Source organism: Peromyscus leucopus, chromosome 4 (assembly GCF_004664715.2).
Source record: "Peromyscus leucopus breed LL Stock chromosome 4, UCI_PerLeu_2.1, whole genome shotgun sequence".
NCBI lineage: Eukaryota > Metazoa > Chordata > Mammalia > Rodentia > Cricetidae > Peromyscus > Peromyscus leucopus.
In genome coordinates, this window is record NC_051066.1 from 102,946,832 (window position 1) to 102,964,470 (window position 17,639).

General features: G+C 40.8%; 1 protein-coding gene across 3 annotated transcripts in view; it reads right to left on the reverse strand.

Annotated features, from left to right (window-relative positions):
* Nucleotides 1-17,127, reverse strand: part of Trpm7 (transient receptor potential cation channel subfamily M member 7) — a 103,001-nt gene extending 85,874 nt beyond the window's left edge. For 2 of the 3 annotated variants that reach the window (XM_028892731.2, XM_028892730.2), the window contains exon 1: nucleotides 16,840-17,127. In XM_028892731.2, coding sequence (XP_028748564.1) covers nucleotides 16,840-16,842 — 3 coding nt within the window. In that variant the 5' untranslated portion in view covers nucleotides 16,843-17,127. The remainder of the gene's footprint in view (nucleotides 1-16,839) is intronic. The other variant, XR_003736881.2, reaches the window with a different exon arrangement.
* Nucleotides 17,128-17,639: the final 512 nt, after the last annotated feature.

The window sequence follows — 17,639 nt, forward strand, 5'->3', positions numbered from 1 at the left end:
TTGAAAAAAATTAAGAGGAGAACAGCATCACTGAGGCAAAATCTTCTGGGAAGTGTTTCCTCAGGGTTGGTACATAACAGCTGTGGTCCAGAGGGGGCCAAAGCTGTACCTCGTGTTGGCAGCCAAACTTGGTGATGTATAAGAGTGATACTTGGTTCTAAAGGCATGAAAGAGTCAAGGAGAGCAGCGGGGGCCTGGCACTATGAGAGATCAGGAGAGGCCAGATGCAGCCTCAGGTGCAGCAGAAGGTCCAGGAATGAAGAGGCCAAGCTGAGGCTTGGAACCATGTGGCAGGGTCAGAGTCCCTAAAGAGAGCCCGAAGAGGCTACTGGTAAAGGTGCAGACTAGTTACAGCAGAGACTCCAGAATTTTGGAGACATGGGGCAATCACCAAGGATAGCAATAGCTATGAAATGGAGCTGGCCTGAGCCTATGAAACATGCTATGTATGAAGAGACAGAGAGGTGGAGTTACTCATGCCCTTTAGAACCCAGAAGATTGTGAGTCCCAGATGGCTGACACTTAGCTTTACACCAACAGACCTTGGTTTTCCTTTGATCTGAATGTAACTGTGCCCTGGTTCTTCCCTCTTGGAATAAGAAAGTATTTAACTTATTTTAGGATTCCACAGGAACCCATAGTTATGAAACTTTAGTTATTTTAGAGATTTTGAAATTTTTTCTTTTGGGGGATTGTTGTGTTTGTTGTTGCTTGTTTGTTTCTCAAGACAGGGTTTGTCTGTGTAACCCTGGCTATCATGAACTCACTCTGTAGACCAAGATGGCCTCAAACTCAGAGATTCGTCTGCCTCTCCCACCACTGGTCCAACTGAGACTTTGAACTTTTAAAGTGTTTTAATTCTTAAAGACTGTTGGACTTTAAAAAAGTTGGAATGAAAAAAAAAAAAGTTGGAATGTTTTATACTGTGATATTAATATGAGATCTTGGGAATAAGAAAGACAGTTGTGGCTTAATAGTAATGTAGTGTTGTGTCAAGCTGACAAGGGGTCAGTTGTCTTGATCATTTTGTCAAGTTGACACAATCTAGAGTTACATCTGACAAGATGAACCTCAGAAAATGCAAGTCTGAAAAATATTTTCTTGATTAATAAATGACCGATGTTGAAGGGCACACAGTTCACTGTGGGTAGTGCTACCCCTGGGCAGCTGGTCCTGAGTTGTATAAGGCAGGCAGAGCAAGTCATGAGGAGCTAGCCAACAGGCAGTATTGCTCCAAAGTCTCTGCTTTAGTTCCTGCCTCTAAGTTTCTGCCTTGAGCTCCTGTTCTGGCTCCCCTCCATGATGGAGTGTGACCAGAGTTATCAGATGAAATATACCCTTTTCTCCCCAAGTTGTTTTTGGTCATAGTGTTTTATAAGAGCTAACTAAAACTCTTTTTTAAAAATGATTTATTTTGATGGGCTGGGGTGGCACACGCCTTTAATCCCAGCACTCGGGAGGCAGTCAGATGGATCTCTGTGAATTCTAGGCCAACCTGGTCTACAGAACAAGATCCAGGACAGGAACCAAAACTACACAGAGAAACCCTGTCTTGAAAAACAAAAACACAAAACAGAACAAAAAAAAAGATTTATTTTTATTCTATGTGCACTGGTATTTTGTCTGCATATATGAATTGTGCGAGGGTGTCGAATTCCCTGGAACTGGAGTTACAGACAGTTGTGAGCTGCTATATAGGTGCTAAAAATTGAACCTGGATCCTCTGGAAGAACAGCAAGTACTTTTAACTGCTGAGCCATCTCGCCAGCCCCTGACTAAGACACTTACTAGCCGGGTGGTGCTAGCACAGCACTGTAGTTTATTCTTAGTACTCAGGAGGCAGAAGCAGGCAGATGTCTGTGAGTACAAGGCCAACCTGGCCTCGGGGTGTAGTTCTAGGACACTAAGGTTATACAAAGAAACCCCTGTCTTGAAAAAGAAAAAACAAAACAAAACAAACAAACCCATTTTTTGTTGTTGTTTTGTTTTGTTTTTTGTTTTTTCGAGACAGGGTTTCTCTGTGTAGCTTTGCGCCTTTCCTGGAACTCACTATTAGCCCAGGCTGGTCTTGAACTCAGAGATCCACCTGGCTCTGCCTCTCAGTGCTGGGATTAAAGGCGTGTGCCACCACTACCTGGCACAAACCCATTTATTAATGAAACTTCAAATTATAAAGATTAAAAACAAATAAAATTACTTTAAAAATAGTTTATTTAGGGTATGTCAGAAGTATTCTATGAACTACTACAGTAACAAGTTATAAAACACCTCAAGGTTTATACTGGTTTTGTTTGGTGTACCAACTTAGGGCTCTAGAATTTCCATAAGGCCTAAAAGAGTTGAAAAAGGGCTTCTAAATACACAGTAACAGAGCCAAAAACAGCTTTATACTTCATGTCTCATGCAGGTCGAGATATAGAGACGCCAAGGTACAAAGACACCGTGGCATATGGGCTTGAGTGCAGCATGTCGGATTCCTGCTACACTATGCAGAGGTGTCTGCAACTGCGCAGCATGGTGCATGGTGAATATAATTTTTGCTAGTACAGACAAAAAAAAATGTTTCTGAGCTACACTCTGTTTTAATGGAGGCATATACCCACTGCTTCTGAGAGTTGGTGGTACGCATGGCTCCCAAAGCTTATGGTAAATGTACCAGCGCCATACTGAAAAGCTGAAGTGGGCAGAGTCAGCAGCCAAGGCTTCTGCTTCAGTGTTAACTAGCCACTGCAGTTTAAAGCAATAGATTCACAATAAGACAGATTCAGATGGAATAAAACTTTAAATGGTTTACAGTGTGTGTAAAAATGTACATAGGCTTAGAAGAGAGAAGAAAATGAATATAGACAGTTATATAAAGAAATAGTTTTTAAAAAAGTCTTTAAAGAAACAGTAAAGGTAACAAAAAATAAGCCACATAAAGATGGATATCACACACAGAGTCTGGATTATAGTGTCTTTGGGATTTTTAACTGGAGAGAGACATTTGATTATAAAGGCTGCTAAATTAAACCAAATATGAATTTTAAAGGTATCTTGACTCCAAAATTTGGATCTAAGGATATGTTGCTTTGGAAAGGAGGCTCTGCTTTTGTTTCCACAGGAAGCAAGAGGCTATGGATTTGTTCCAGGTTAAGATGGATCTGATTTGATCAAGTGAGACCTCCTGAACCTTGACAGATGGTATCTATCAACAAAGATTATAGCTGGTCTTCCCAGGACTTGACCATAATTCTTAATTTTCTCAGGATCCCCATAAGAATACAGCATCCTCAATCATCAGGAAGTAGCCTAGAAAACTACGCCCACATTCCCAAAAACTGGATTATGGATATTTGTCTTTGTTTAGAGATTGGTTACAAATTGTTATTGGTCATAGTAGTCAATATCTTTCTAAAGAAAAAAGGGGGCAGGATATGATAGGATGAAAGGGTAGATTATTGAATCTGCTTTTAAAGAGCAGCAACTTGTGTAAAATGTTTTAAATTGCTATAGATTTTGGTTTCTTTTTCTTTCTTTTTTTTTTTTTTTTTCCAAGACAGGTTTCTCTGTGTAGTTTTGGTGCCCGTCCTGGATCTTGCTCTGTAGACCAGGCTGGCCTTGAACTCACAGAGATCCGACTTGCTCCCCCTCGCGAGTGCTAGATTAAAGGAGTGCACCACCACACCACCACCCGGCTAGATTTTAGTTTTTTACAAATTTAAAGTTAATTTTGTTTTCCTGTATGTATATTTGTACTCTTGTTTAAGGTATTATGTTTGTAAAGCTCATTTGAAATTGTGTAATTAAGAAATACAGATTAATAATTAGTTATCCATGATAATCAAAGTTATAGTCATGTTAGTTACATTTTCTAGGTATACATATATATATATATATATATATATATATATATATATATATATATTTCAATTAGGTAGGTAATCTTCAAACACTTCAAAGACCTACAGAATATGGCATTTAAAATTATTTAAAAATTTAGACTTTCTGGACAATGAGACACATCTGCTCCTGGCAGCACCAATTTACTTCAAAGAGAAAGATGGGCGTCGAAGACACTCTATATATGAAGTTCTTCTTGGCAAAAATAGCCATTTGGGCAAGAGACTATTCTTGCCTGGACTGCTTGACAAATGTTGTATTGACTACACATGCAGGACCCACAGGAAGGTAAACTCTGCAAGATGAAATGGTCCTTCAGGTTCCTGCTTTGCAGAGGAGACTGCCAGACATTCTACAGGACACAGGAAGAAGAGAATGAGAAACTCTAGGCCTGTAGGCTAAAGAATGGATGCCCAATCATTACAGAGGAACTATAGGTGACTGTCCAGGCAGCCAGCTGTTGCTATCATTCTAGATTTTTAGAAGTTGCTTACAATGTATTTCCTACCTACTTAGGTAATATAGTCTTCTGGAGTCTTTGATGTAATTTAAGAGTAGATAGTTATAATTTCCTTGGTTATGATAAAAGATAAATTAGATATGAAACTTTAGACTCATAAATATAGGATAGAATATTTTCTTTAATTTTGCCAAATACAAATAGACTAGCTATTATAACTGTAATTCCTGCTTGATAACTGTTCTATTATATATAATTTTACTATGTTAAAGGAAAAAAGCCTGAGCTAATGGCCTGAGCAGTTTTAATTAATATAAGCCTCTGTGTGATTTACTTAGTGGATGTGAGTGGGAGAAATCTGTCCCAACCACCAGCTGGGACACAGGAAAACTTCCAACTACAGTTTCGTATGCAAGATACCTGAAGATAGTTTATTATAATTTACTTTATAGAGCCATGAATACACACCTGTAATCTAGCACTTAGGATGCTAAGGCAGAAAGGCTCACTAATACAGTCAGATTTTTCTTTGGGTTGCCAACTCACAAATAATGACACAGAGACTTACTATTAATTATGAAAGCTTGACCTTAGCTTAGGCTTGTCCCACTAGCTCTTATAACTTAAATTAACCCATATTTTTATTAATCTACAGTTTATCATGTGGCTTTTTTCTCTATCCCATTGTGTGTATATGACTTGTTCAGTGACTGGCTGGCTTCTCCCTGCACCAGATTATTTCCTCCTACTTCCTTTCTCTGTCTGGAAGTCCTGCCTATACCTCCTGCCTAGCTATTGACCAGTCAGCTTCTTATTACACCAACCACAGCAATGTACCTTCACACAACGTACAAATATCCCACAACACACTAGTTCAAAGCCAGCTTGGACTATAGTGAGCCCAAGTCCAACCTGAGCTACAGAGCAAGATCTTGTTCCAAAATAATAAAGTATGTAAATAATTGCTTTATATAATAATATATAATGAAGTCATGGGAGTACAAAAACTTACAGTGGTAGTTTGAATAAGAAATGTCCCTGACAGACTCATGTATTTGAACACTTAAACCCAGTTGGTGGTATTGTTTGGGGATTTTATGTAACTTTTGGGTGGAATCTTGCTGAAGGAAATAATCACTGGGGGCAGGCTTTAAGGTTTTATAGGATAGCCCAACTTATTCTTTCTTTGCTTGCTCTATGCAGATGAAATTTGATTTCTCTGTTTCCTGACTGTCAGGTATGACTCATACACCTGCTGTCGGCCTTCCCTACCATGATAGAGACTCTATCCCTCTGAACTGTAAATCCAAATATACCCCTTCTTCCCTATGTTGCAACAGACAAATATCTACTACATCTTCCAAGGAATCTTCCTAGACCCAACGAAAGATAAGGACTTCAGAAAGTCACAGATGGTGCTGGAGAAATGGATCATTGGTTAAGAGCACTGGCTGCTCTTCCAGAGGACCTGAGTTCAATTCCCAGCACTCACACTGTGGCTCACAACCACCTGAAAGTCCAGTTCTAGTGAGTCTGAGGCCCTTTCTAGCCTCAACTATCATTGCTTACACATGGTACACAAACATACATGCAGGCAAAACACCCACACATGCAAAATAATAAAAATCAAATAATTTATTTTAAAAAAGACCACAGATTATCAACAAGTCAGCATCAACTGTTCCTCTCTGGTGAGAGTTCTTAGATCAACCATAGAGCAGATAAATCTAATCCTACTTTTTTGTTCTTAGAGGGAGAGAAAAAAAATTCTTTCTTTCTTTTTTTTTGGGGGGGGGGTGTTTCTAGACAGGGTTTCTCTTGTGTAGCTTTGCACCTTTCCTGGAACTCACTCTGTAATCCAGGCTGGCCTTGAACTCACAGAAATCTGCCTGCCTCTGCCTCCCAAGTGCTAGGATTAAGGCGTGCACCACCACCACCACCACCACCACCACCACCACCACCACCACCACCACCACCACCCGGCTTCTTTCTTTTCTTTTCTTTTTTTTTTAATAATTTATTTAACTTTATTTTATGTGCATTGGTATGAAGGTGTCAGATCCCCTGGGACTGGAATTACAGACAGTTGTGAGCTGTCATATGGGTGCTGGGAACTGAACCTGAGTCCTCTGGAAGAACAGCCAGTGCTCTTAACCTCTGAGCCATCTCTCCAGCCTCTGAAAAAATTTATATCTTTACTGATGTATAACTGACTAATAAGAACTATATGCTTGGGGCTGCTCTTCCAGAGGTCATGAGTTCAATTCCCAGCAACCACATGGTGGCTCACAACCATCTGTAATGAGACCTGGTGCCCTCTTCTGGCCTGCAGTCACATATGCTGTATACATAATAAATAAATAAATCTTAAAAAAAAAAAATAAAGTGTAGAAACATAGTAGATGTTAGTGTAGAAAATTATTAAAAAAATAAAATAAAATAAAATAACTATGTGCTTCTAAGACAGCCAGGACTGTTACACAGAGAAACCCTGTCTCAAAAAACCAAAATAACAACAACAACAAAAAGAAAATTAAGAAAAAAGAACTGTATGAATTATCTAGGTGTAGTGGCACTGCCTGTGATTCCAACACTTAGTAGGTGGAAACAGGAGGATTGGGGGTTTGAGGTCAGTCTGGGCTACACAAAGTTCCGGGCTAACTGGGTTGTAAGCCAGACCCAGTTTCAAAACAAAACAGTAAGAAAAGTAGTGTATCTTCAAGGTATGCAATCTGAAACTGTGAAGCAACTGTAATTAAACTAATGTATCTATTATCCAAATATACTCTCAGCAGATTTCAAGTATACAAAACATTATTCATCATGTCAATTAGTTTCCAGATTGTATTCCTCTTATGAGTATAAATTTAAACACTTAAGCCGGGCGTGGTGGAGCACACCTTTAATCCCAGCACTCGGGAGGCAGAGGCAGGCGGATCTCTGTGAGTTCGAGGCCAGCCTGGGCTACCAAGTGAGCTCCAGGAAAGGCGCAAAGCTACACAGAGAAACCCTGTCTCGAAAAAACCAAAAAAAAAAAAAAAATTTAAACACTTAAACATTATCCCTGGATTCTCTCCTAATGTTATAGGTGTGGATCTGAGTCTAAAGGTTCTTGCCTAAGTATTTAGGTTCTTACGTCCCACAGCAAAGAACTGGACCCTGTAATACATGATTAGAAATAGGAATAGAGCCAGGTGGTGGTGGCGGTGGCGGTGGCGGTGGCGGCACACACCTTTAATCCCAGCACTCAGGAGGCTGAGCCAGGCGGATCTCTGAATTTGAGGCCAGCCTAGTCTACAAAGCAAGATCCAGAAAAACCAAAAACCAAAAACCAAAAAAAAAAAAAAAGGAACAGAGACAGTTTCAGAAAGGGAAAGCATCCTGAGACCAGGAGTGGGCAAGTGATCTGAGGGGAAAGCCCCAAAAGTGCTGAGCCACACAGAGTATATGGCCCTTTATAAAGCATCTACCTCTCGCACCTACCCTATAGGCTCTTCTGGAGCATCATTCTTCCATATGAAGACCAGGTAGGCAAGGGCTTTCAGTCTTTATCCTGACACTCTATCATCCTACTCCTAGTAACCACTGTTCTGTATTCTGCTTGTTTTTGACTTTTTAGATTCCATGTGCTTTCAGTCAATAAAAACCCTAACTACATTACATACATTCACATATATTATGTAATTTCTGATATGTTAATTTTAGTTACCTTAAAATAAAATTTAGTTAAAAAAAAATTTTTTTTTTAAAGTCTAACAAACACCCTCGAAACTGCTAGACAGTGAAATTAGCAACATTGCTTATAGCTGATTAGACATTGAAACTCAGTAATTTTCCTGATAATAGGTAGTAAAAATCCCAAAGGATGGGTGGGCAACAATTAAGGTTCTGTTTGCCAATCTAGCATCATGATTTCAGTCTTACACCCTCCAAGTAGCTGGAAAGAGACTATGGAAGAAGTGAGCTTGCTGAAAACACGAAGGGTGACCCTTTTGGCCTGTGTTGGCTGAGGCAACACACATGGGTCTGAGACTGAAGCGGAACTCAAAGGCTTTGGGATGAGTCAGTAAATGAGGCAGGACCCACAAGAACTGGAATAAGTGAGTCCAGAATGCAGCACTGGGTAGGCATCAGGAACTAAAGGGTTTCTTCTTGGCTTTCAAGTAGTTTAGCTAGGTTTAAAATGTCAGGGTTCTGAGCCAGACACATTCCAACAGTGTTGCTCCAAGTAAATCCAAGCCGGCCCTGGATTACAATATGGGTGGGGAAGAAGAGGGGTGTCACATATAAATACTTTAAGAAAATTAAAAACCACAAAGCAGCTAGAGCAGGGTTCTCAACCTTCCGAATGCTGCAACCCTTTAATACAGTTCTTCATATTGTGGTGACCCCAACCATAAAATTATTTTCATTGCTACTTCATAACTGTAATTTTGCTACTGTTATGAATCGTAATGTAAATATTCTGGAGGCGGAGGTTTGCCAAAGAGGTCGAAACTCACAGGTTGAGAACTGCTGGGCTAAAGGGAAAGCTCACTAGTTAATGGCAAATACAGCATGTTTAGTTACTTTCCTGTTGCTGTGATAAAACACCATGAGCAAGGCAACTTATAAAGACTTCACTGGGGCTTACAGTTTCAGAGGGATAAGAGTTCATCATGGTGGGAAAGCGGCAGAAACAGGAGACTAACACCCTTTACCATAAATATGAAGCAGAGCAAGAACTGGAAGTAGACTAAACTTTTTAATCTCAAAGCCCACCCCCAATGATATACTTTCTTCAGCAAGATCGTACCACCTAAACCTCCCCAAACAGCACTGCCAACTGGGGACCAAGTATTCAAATGCCTGAGATATGGAAATATGTCTGCTGTGGGATGTCTTTCTGTACACTGTGAATATGTGTTGCTCTCATTAGTTAATTATAAGGCTGTTCAATGGCAAGGCAGAATAAGGTTAGGTGGTACATTCAAACTGAAGAGAGACAAAGAAGGGTAGAGTAGGACAGATGCCATCCTGCTGCCCAAGGAGCAACAAGATGCCAGCAGACCGGTAATGCCATGGCCATGTGGCAACATACAGATTAATAGAAATGGGTTAATTTAAGATGAAAGAGTTAGCAAGAAGCCTGAGCCATTTACAGTTTGTAATTAATATAAGCCTTTGAGTAATTATTTTATAAGTGGCTGAGGAACCATGGATGGGAGAGATTCGTCTGGAGAAACCTCTGGCTACACATGCTCATTCAAAGCAGATGCTTAGAGGAAGCTTCTCTTAATAAAGTGACTTTTTTCCTAACAAAACAGCAGATACATCAAATAAATGTATACACCCACCAATAGCCAAGGATAATATTTGGGTATATAACAAAAATTATTCTGAAAAGGGGAAACCTAAATAAATACAGAGGCATTATCTACTAGAAAGCCTGGTTTTTATACTATAAGCAAATGATATTAACACATGGTCCATTTCTGAGTATTTTCATAGCTCTTTACTGATACATACATGTTTCTCAGTCCTTAATACAGAATTTACTCTCAAAGAATCTATTTAGTTTAGTAGATGACTTTTCCAATCTACTAAGAATCCCTCACGTAGTTTAAGTCTGTACTTTGTCAAAGTAAAATGAATAAAACTGAGTTGCATGTAACCTGTCTACATGTAAGGAGCTTAACAATAAAGTAAATTCTACTAAGTTTCATGTCACTGGAAGAAATTATGGTATAATCAACAAATATACCTGCCATCTTTAATCCCAGCACTACAGAGGCAGGGGCAGGTAGATCTCTGTGAGTCCAAGGCTAGCCTGGCCTACAGAGTGAATACCAAGACCAGCCAGAACTACACAGAGAAACGGGGGCGGCGGGGGGGGGGGGGGGGGGGGGGGGGGGAATTTACAATGATTTTACTTTTTAAAAACAGAGATTTTTATCTTTATTATGTATATGTGCCATGTGCTTGTTAATACTCTCAGATGTCAGATGTCAGCCCCTGCACTGTTCAGCTGATTGTGAGCTGCCCAATGCAGGTGCTAAGAACCAAACTCTGATCTTATGGAAGAGCAGCAAGTGCTCTTCAACTACTGAGACATCTCTCCAGCTTCCAATCTTACTTTAAAACAAAACAACAACAACAACAAAAAAAAAAACCTTAACACCTTTCATTTGAAATCTCACAAGTATACATCTCCTTAAAACCAAGCTCTAGCTAGGGGGTGGTGGCTCATGCCTTTAATCCCAGCACTCAGGAGGCAGAGCTAGGCACATCTCTGTGAGTTCAAGGCCAGACTGGTCTACAGAGTGATATCCAGGACAGGCACCAAAGCTACACAGAGAAACCTTGTCTCAAAAAAAAAAAAAACCAAGCTCCACTCCCAGGCACCTTTTCCACCATTCAGTAACTTGGGAATCTTTAATAAGTAACTGTGCTTATCTTCTTGAGTAATTAATAGAGAAATAAGTGTTTATTCATACTTTTCTTCAATGATTTATAAGTGGCATATGTAAAACATTCAGAACAATAGCCACATCTAATCTACTAGCTAATCATATCAAATTTTGTTTCAAGCCTATTATATACATACAATATCCTGTGTCTGTTATAGTAAATTATATTCTTAAACATTATGAAGACTTGATTCACATGTTAAAAGGTAAGGTGAAGCTCTCTTTCTCAAATAAAAAAGTGCTTCTCCAATGGTCTCCTCATAGTAACAGCTTCTTGGCCACCTTTTCTTCTATCACTTTTGGCACACTAACAAATTGTCAGAAGAAAGTGGGTAACCACACCTGTTAAATTTCACTTTGTTCATACTTTTACAATATGTAAACTTGTCAAGGTTGCTAAATTCTCAATATGACTTGGCTTAGGAGTCTTTTGAATTCCCATGAGTAAAGAAAAGGGTTAGGTTTCCAGCACTCTGGAATTTGGATAGTTGAGGTTTCAGGTTATTGGTGTGTTTGAATAATGGTAGGAGAGACGTCAAATAGAGAAAAATGACCGTCTACCTTTAGAAGTAAATAATGATAGCACGCTGTGACATTAGACCAGGTGGAGCAGCATACAACTACAGTTACAGTTATTCAGGAGGTGGAGGCACAAGGATCCCTTAGGCCTAGGAGATGGAAATCAGCCTGGGCAAAACAGCCAGACCCATTCTTAAAAAGAAAGAGAGAAAAATGATTTTAATCCGATAAAGATGCTCAGTAAGAGCCAAGTCTACCAAAGATGAAGAACTGCTCACCTTCGCACAGAAAGACTTAATATGTTCTAAAAATTCTAAATCTTCAGGAAACTGAGCATACTAACCAAAAATGTTAGCTAGATAACCATTTTCTAAATATAAACGAAACTGAACCAGAGGATCAATAAATCTCTAAAAGCACTAATCCACTTCAAATTAGAATCAGTAACTTTTAAAAATAAACTGAAAGGTTCAATTCTCTAATTCATTTGTATACATGAACCATCCAAACTAGTTTAATAGCTACAAAATACCATTTAAAGGTGACACACTGAGCCAGGCATAGTGGTGCACCCTTTTAATCCTAGCAAATGGGAGGCAGAAGCAGGTGGATCTCTATGAATTCAATGCCAGTCTGGTCTACACTGCAATTTCCAGGTCAGCCAGAGTTAGTGAGGCTCCATTAAAAAAAAAAAAAAAAAGTGACACCTGGGACCGGAGGGATGGCTCAGGAGTAAAGAGTACATTCTCTTCCAGAGAATCAAAAACTGATTCCCAATACCCCCCATCAAATAGCACACAACCACCTGTAACTCCAGCTTCAGGGGGATCTTATAACAGCACCTGCACACATGTACATATACATAGACAGATACACATGCACTCACGTATGCACTCACGCATGCACTCACGTGCTCTCGCTCTCTCTCTCTCTCTCTCTCTCTCTCTCTCACACACACACACACACACACACACACACAAATTAAAAAAATAAAATGACACCCATCTAAGTTCTTATAGATCACATAAACAGGGAGTTCAAATCCTCATGATGGTTATATCCTAAGCTAATCTCAAGTATTCTGAAGTTTACTTCCAGATACCAAATTTAAAACATACTTTTAAAAGAGAGAAACACACACACACACACACACACACACACACACACACAGAGGCAACATACTCAGTGCTGAAAGTTCCCCAAAAAGAAAGAAAAGGGATCAAGACTAAATAATTATCAACGGCAAAGATCATTAACAACTACAACAAAGTATTATGTGAATGAGTTAAGGGAAATTTTAAACTAAGGCTGGTAACAAATCCACTGGTCAATCTTTTTTTTTTTTTTAAAAAAAAAAAAAAAAAAAAAAAGATGGAAGTATGTAATCCAGCGTTCAAATACAGAACAAAAATATAAGGGTACTGTGTCAGAATATCTCTATCTAGAACATTCCAACATCAGCTTTGCACGTGCTTACTTTGGTAAACCACTTCAAAACTTTTATTTACCCATCCCTACTACTAGAAGTTGAACGAAGGCATCACACAAGGCATTCAATCTGCCAGAGAACTATGTACCCAGTTATAAGCACTTTTAGCTTACATTTTAAGTACTGCTTTCAACCATTATACCTGCACATTTTAAACAATGACCAAATGCAAGATGGCTTCATTTTATAGCTGGTTATAAAAAAAAAAAAAAAAAATTTAGAAATATTACTATACTCAAGTGACCTAATTCTTTCATTTTTTAAATATTTTAAACTTTTTTCCCACCTTTACCCAATAAACCATCTCCACGTCCTAGAACAGAGTCTTATGAGTTGCTCTCAATTTAATGACACACCAATTCACCATCTAGTGTTGCCTTCTGTAGACTCCCAACACCTCCAGAGGAATACAAACTCCACTACATGACATGTTACCTTCAGAAATCTGCTGCTTATCTTTATAACATTCCCACCATGATTGCCTATCTTGCCACACTGTACTCATTCAAACCATGTCTAATTTTGTACAATAGTGTTAGCAAAGGATGCCCTTCTCTTCTAGAGATTAGTTCCCTTGTACTAAAATTACCAATTCAGAAACTCATCTATTCCAGGTTAATTCCTATTCTTTTTAAAGATTTGTTTTCTTTGTGTGTGTGTGTGTGTGTGTGTGTGTGTGTGTGTTTGTGTCTGTGAGAGACAGAGACAGAGACAAAGAGAGAGAGACAGAGAGAGAGAGAGAAAGTCATGTATATGCAGGTGCCCATGAGACCAGAAGACAGTCGTGCATCCCTTGGTGCTAGAATTACCAGTGGTTATAAACCACTGGATATGGGTACTAGGCACCAAACTCCAGTCTTCTCTAGCTCTCAGCCACTGAGCCATCTCTCCAGTACCAATTCCTATCTTTGTTTTGTTTGTTTTTTTTAGCCTTTATTTTTATGTGTATGGGTATTCTGACTCCATGTATGTATGTGTATCACATACATGCAGTGCCTATGGAGATCAGAAGAGAGTAATGGATTCCTCTGGGATTGGAGTTACAGATGGCTGTGAGCCGCCACATGAGTGAGTGCTGGGAATCAAACCCCAGTCTTCTGGAAAAACAAGCAGTGCTTTTAACCTATGAGCTATCTCTCCAGCCCACCACCTCTATTCCTATTCTTTACTTCAATCATTATTTCCTTTACAAGCCTAATCAAAATAATCCTTTCTCTCTTGGGCAGTCCTATCTACGTATATATATCATAGTAATCCAGGCAATTGTATTAAACTCTCCTTTTATGTTATGCATACTTATATTGCCCTTCAAGGTTATTATCATAAGAGACAATAAATATTTGTTTCATGAAGTAATATATCTTTAATTGGACAAGTAGATTACTTCATAACTAGTACAATATGAGCTGTTTAAAGGTAGATTTGTCTATAGGGCAAGGGATGCAGCTCAGTGTTGAAGCAATCGCCTAGCTCCCTGGAGACTTTGGGATCTAGTCCCATTAATGCAAACAAACAAACAAAAGTGACTAGAGGGAGATGATTCAGCAGCAAAGAGCACTTGCTGCTCCCCCAAAGAGGATCCAAACTGGGTTCCCAGCACCCAAGTCAGGTGGCTCACCATGGTCTATAATGCCAACTCCAGGGAATCCAACACCTCTGGCCTCTGTGGGCACCAGCACTCAGGAGTACATACCCAAAGGAAGATACACATCTATACCTAATTTAAAATAATAAAAGTAAATCTGGAAAAGAAAGTAGACTTGTCCAGCCTATCTTTGTCACTCCAAAATATCACAGTACTTGGACTACATAACTAAATAAGCAATGACTATCAAACAGTAAGACAAGTTTCCTGTAGTTATGACAGATAATTTTGTGGTAGGGTTTTATGTGTGTATTGGGGTGAGGGGGTTGTTTTTGTTTTTGAGACAGGGACTCACTACGAAAGCCTTGGCTGGCTAGAACTCAGATATCTACCTGCCTCTGGCTCTGGGACTAAAGACATGCACAACTACTCCAGACAGTTGAATTTTTTTTTGTTTGTTTGTTTGTTATCTTGTTACTTTTTTGGTCAGATTAACCTAAATGGTGAGGAAACTGAACTGAATTATTGAATAAAGAACCCACCTTTTAGCCAGGTGTGGTGGTACAAGCCTTTGATTCCACATCCAGGAGGCAGATCTGAGTTGGAGGCTAGGCTGGTCTACTGACAATCAGGGCTACACAGAGAAACCCGGTCTTAAAACAAAAACAAAATCCATATTTTAAGTTATCCTAAAGTTTCACTATAACTCAACTGCATATTGTGATGTTAACCATCCAATTCAAGAAGTCAGGATTTAGGAAGTATTTAAGAAAATAAGAAAATTAAGACTCAATTTCAGCGGAGTAGTGGTAGCCACATCTTTAATCCCCACTCCCAATCTCTGAGTTCAAAGCCAGCCTGAACGAGCCAGAGCAAGTTCCAGGATGGCAAGGGGTTACACAGAGAAATCCTGTCCCGAAAAACAAAAACAAAACAAAGGACTCAATTTCAAATGTTAAAGTGAGAGTGTTCTCTCAACAAGTTTATCCATGTCCAAACAATATTAATTAAGTTCATACTATTAATATTCGCCATATACGGTGAATTACTTACAAAGTAATTTTGGGGGCAATTTCATCTGTTAATGAAAACTTTTTTAAAATATTGAGTCAGTATGTTCAAATTTATGCTATTTACCATCTAAAATGAAAAACTAGATATGTTCAGTATTTAACGATTTGCAAAGCACTTGGATTCAATTCACCCGCCAGTAGAGTCCTTTACATCAAAGCCACTGAAGTACTTAAAACGAAATGATTTAGCAGAGGTAGAAGAATTTGAACTTTCCTTTCAGGAAATAGGAAAAACCAGGGATGGTGACAAACAACTGTAATCGCAGTGCTCAGGAGATCAAAGCAGGAAGACAAGAAACTCACTGGCAGTCTCAGGATTTGAGGTCACCCTGGGCTACAAGAGACCCGGTCTCAAACAAACAAACAGAAAACTCATCTTCACTGACACATTACAAAAGAAGGTGGAAAATGCACTACTTATTCAAAGTTTAACTCACAGTAGTTTATAAGTAAAACCCTGATTTAAGTTTGGTAAGGCACTTCTAAATCTAGCCCGGCGTGGTGGCGCACGTCTTTAATCACAGCACTCGAGAGGCAGAGAGGTAAGCGGATCTGAGTTTAAAGGCCAACCTAGTCTACATAGTTGAGTTCCAGGACAGCCAGGGCTACATAACGAAACCTTGTCTCAAAAATAAAGAAAAGAAAGGAAGAACACTAAACCTGTCAGACTTCGCCAAAGGGAGACCAGTTTGCACAAAGCCTATCAAGTGAAACTACTGACCAGGAATGCCTTCCCTGCTCAGGTCCTTGATCTAAATGGCTTTCTTTGTAAGAAATCTCCAAATCCGGTTCCTGGCCTTAGCAACAACAAAAGCTCTACCCAACGCTGCAACGCACCGACTCCCTCTTGTCTGCACCTTCGCTTCAAACTGTCTGGGACGAGAGATGAGCGAGTTCGACGCAGACCTGGCAACGCACTGTCTCAGGCGCCCAGGAATTGTCCCTTCCCCGTCCCCTCACTCTTGCTAAAGAAAAGCCCGAGCCGCATCACCGTCTACACCATCAAAATCAATAGATATATAGATATAGATAGACACACACACACACACACACACACACACACACACACACACACACATATATATATATATATATATATATATATATATATATAGAGAGAGAGAGAGAGAGAGAGAGAGAGAGAGAGAGAGAGAGAGAGAGAGAGAGAGAATGTACCTGTAGAGCGCTTGCGGGCACAGCCAACAAGTCACAGCTCGGAGCCCGCTCCCTTCCCCTTTCCGTTAACACGCCCGCCCTCCCTCCTCCGCCGTGTCAGCCCGGCGGCCCCTCTGCGAGCGACGGCGCCCCGGAGGGCCGCAGAGCTCCCCGGAGCGCCGCGCAGGCTCCCGCGAGGCCCGCCCGCGCCAGGCCCGGCTCCATACCATTCTCCTCACGGGGCGGACTCCGGAAGGGCAGCGGCTCCTCCTCCTCCTCCGCGGCCTGCAGCCATCTATCGGAAAGCGTCTCCGGAGGCGGTGGCACGGGCCACCGAACAAGGACAGCCCCGGGAAACCTTCTCAGAACTAACTCAGCTCCGGCGCTAGCAGCAGAAGTCGAGTCTTTCATAATTGTGCGACCAGCTCCGCCGGGTGACTGGCCACAGGGACGCGCCCGCGCCCGCCTCCGCCGGAGACGGGGCCGAGGCAGCCACGTGACGGCCGCGTCGAGTGCGTCGCGCGGAGGGCGCGTCACGTGAAGGGCGCGCTCACCGCGGCCCACCCCCGAGGCCCCGCCCCCGCCGCCGCCGGCCGGGAAGGGCCGAGCGGCCGCTTTCCCGGGTGCTGCGGGCTTCGGCTTCCCCTGCCTCCGCCAGTGAGAACTTGTTCCGCTTGAAGGACAAGACCCCAGGGTTCGCCAAAAATAGCTCCCGCCGCCTCGCACGCCTGTCTCTTGTGCTCCCGCACCGGTCGACGTTGGTTACTAGTGATCGCTTCCCGCACGTTATCTTTTCCCGTCAAGGGTGCAATCTGTGTATTATTTTTATCACTGTTATTATGAGTGGCTTGTTTTGTTATTTTTTTGTGCATGTGTGTCTTGCCTGAATGTATGTATGGCTTGTGTTATCATGTGTGTGCAGTGTCCTCAGAATATTGCGCTGGATCCCCCTGGAATTGGAATTTCAGATAGTTAGTGGTTTTTTGAGTCTCTTGTAAGCCCAGGCTCTTGGCCCAAAATGACCTTG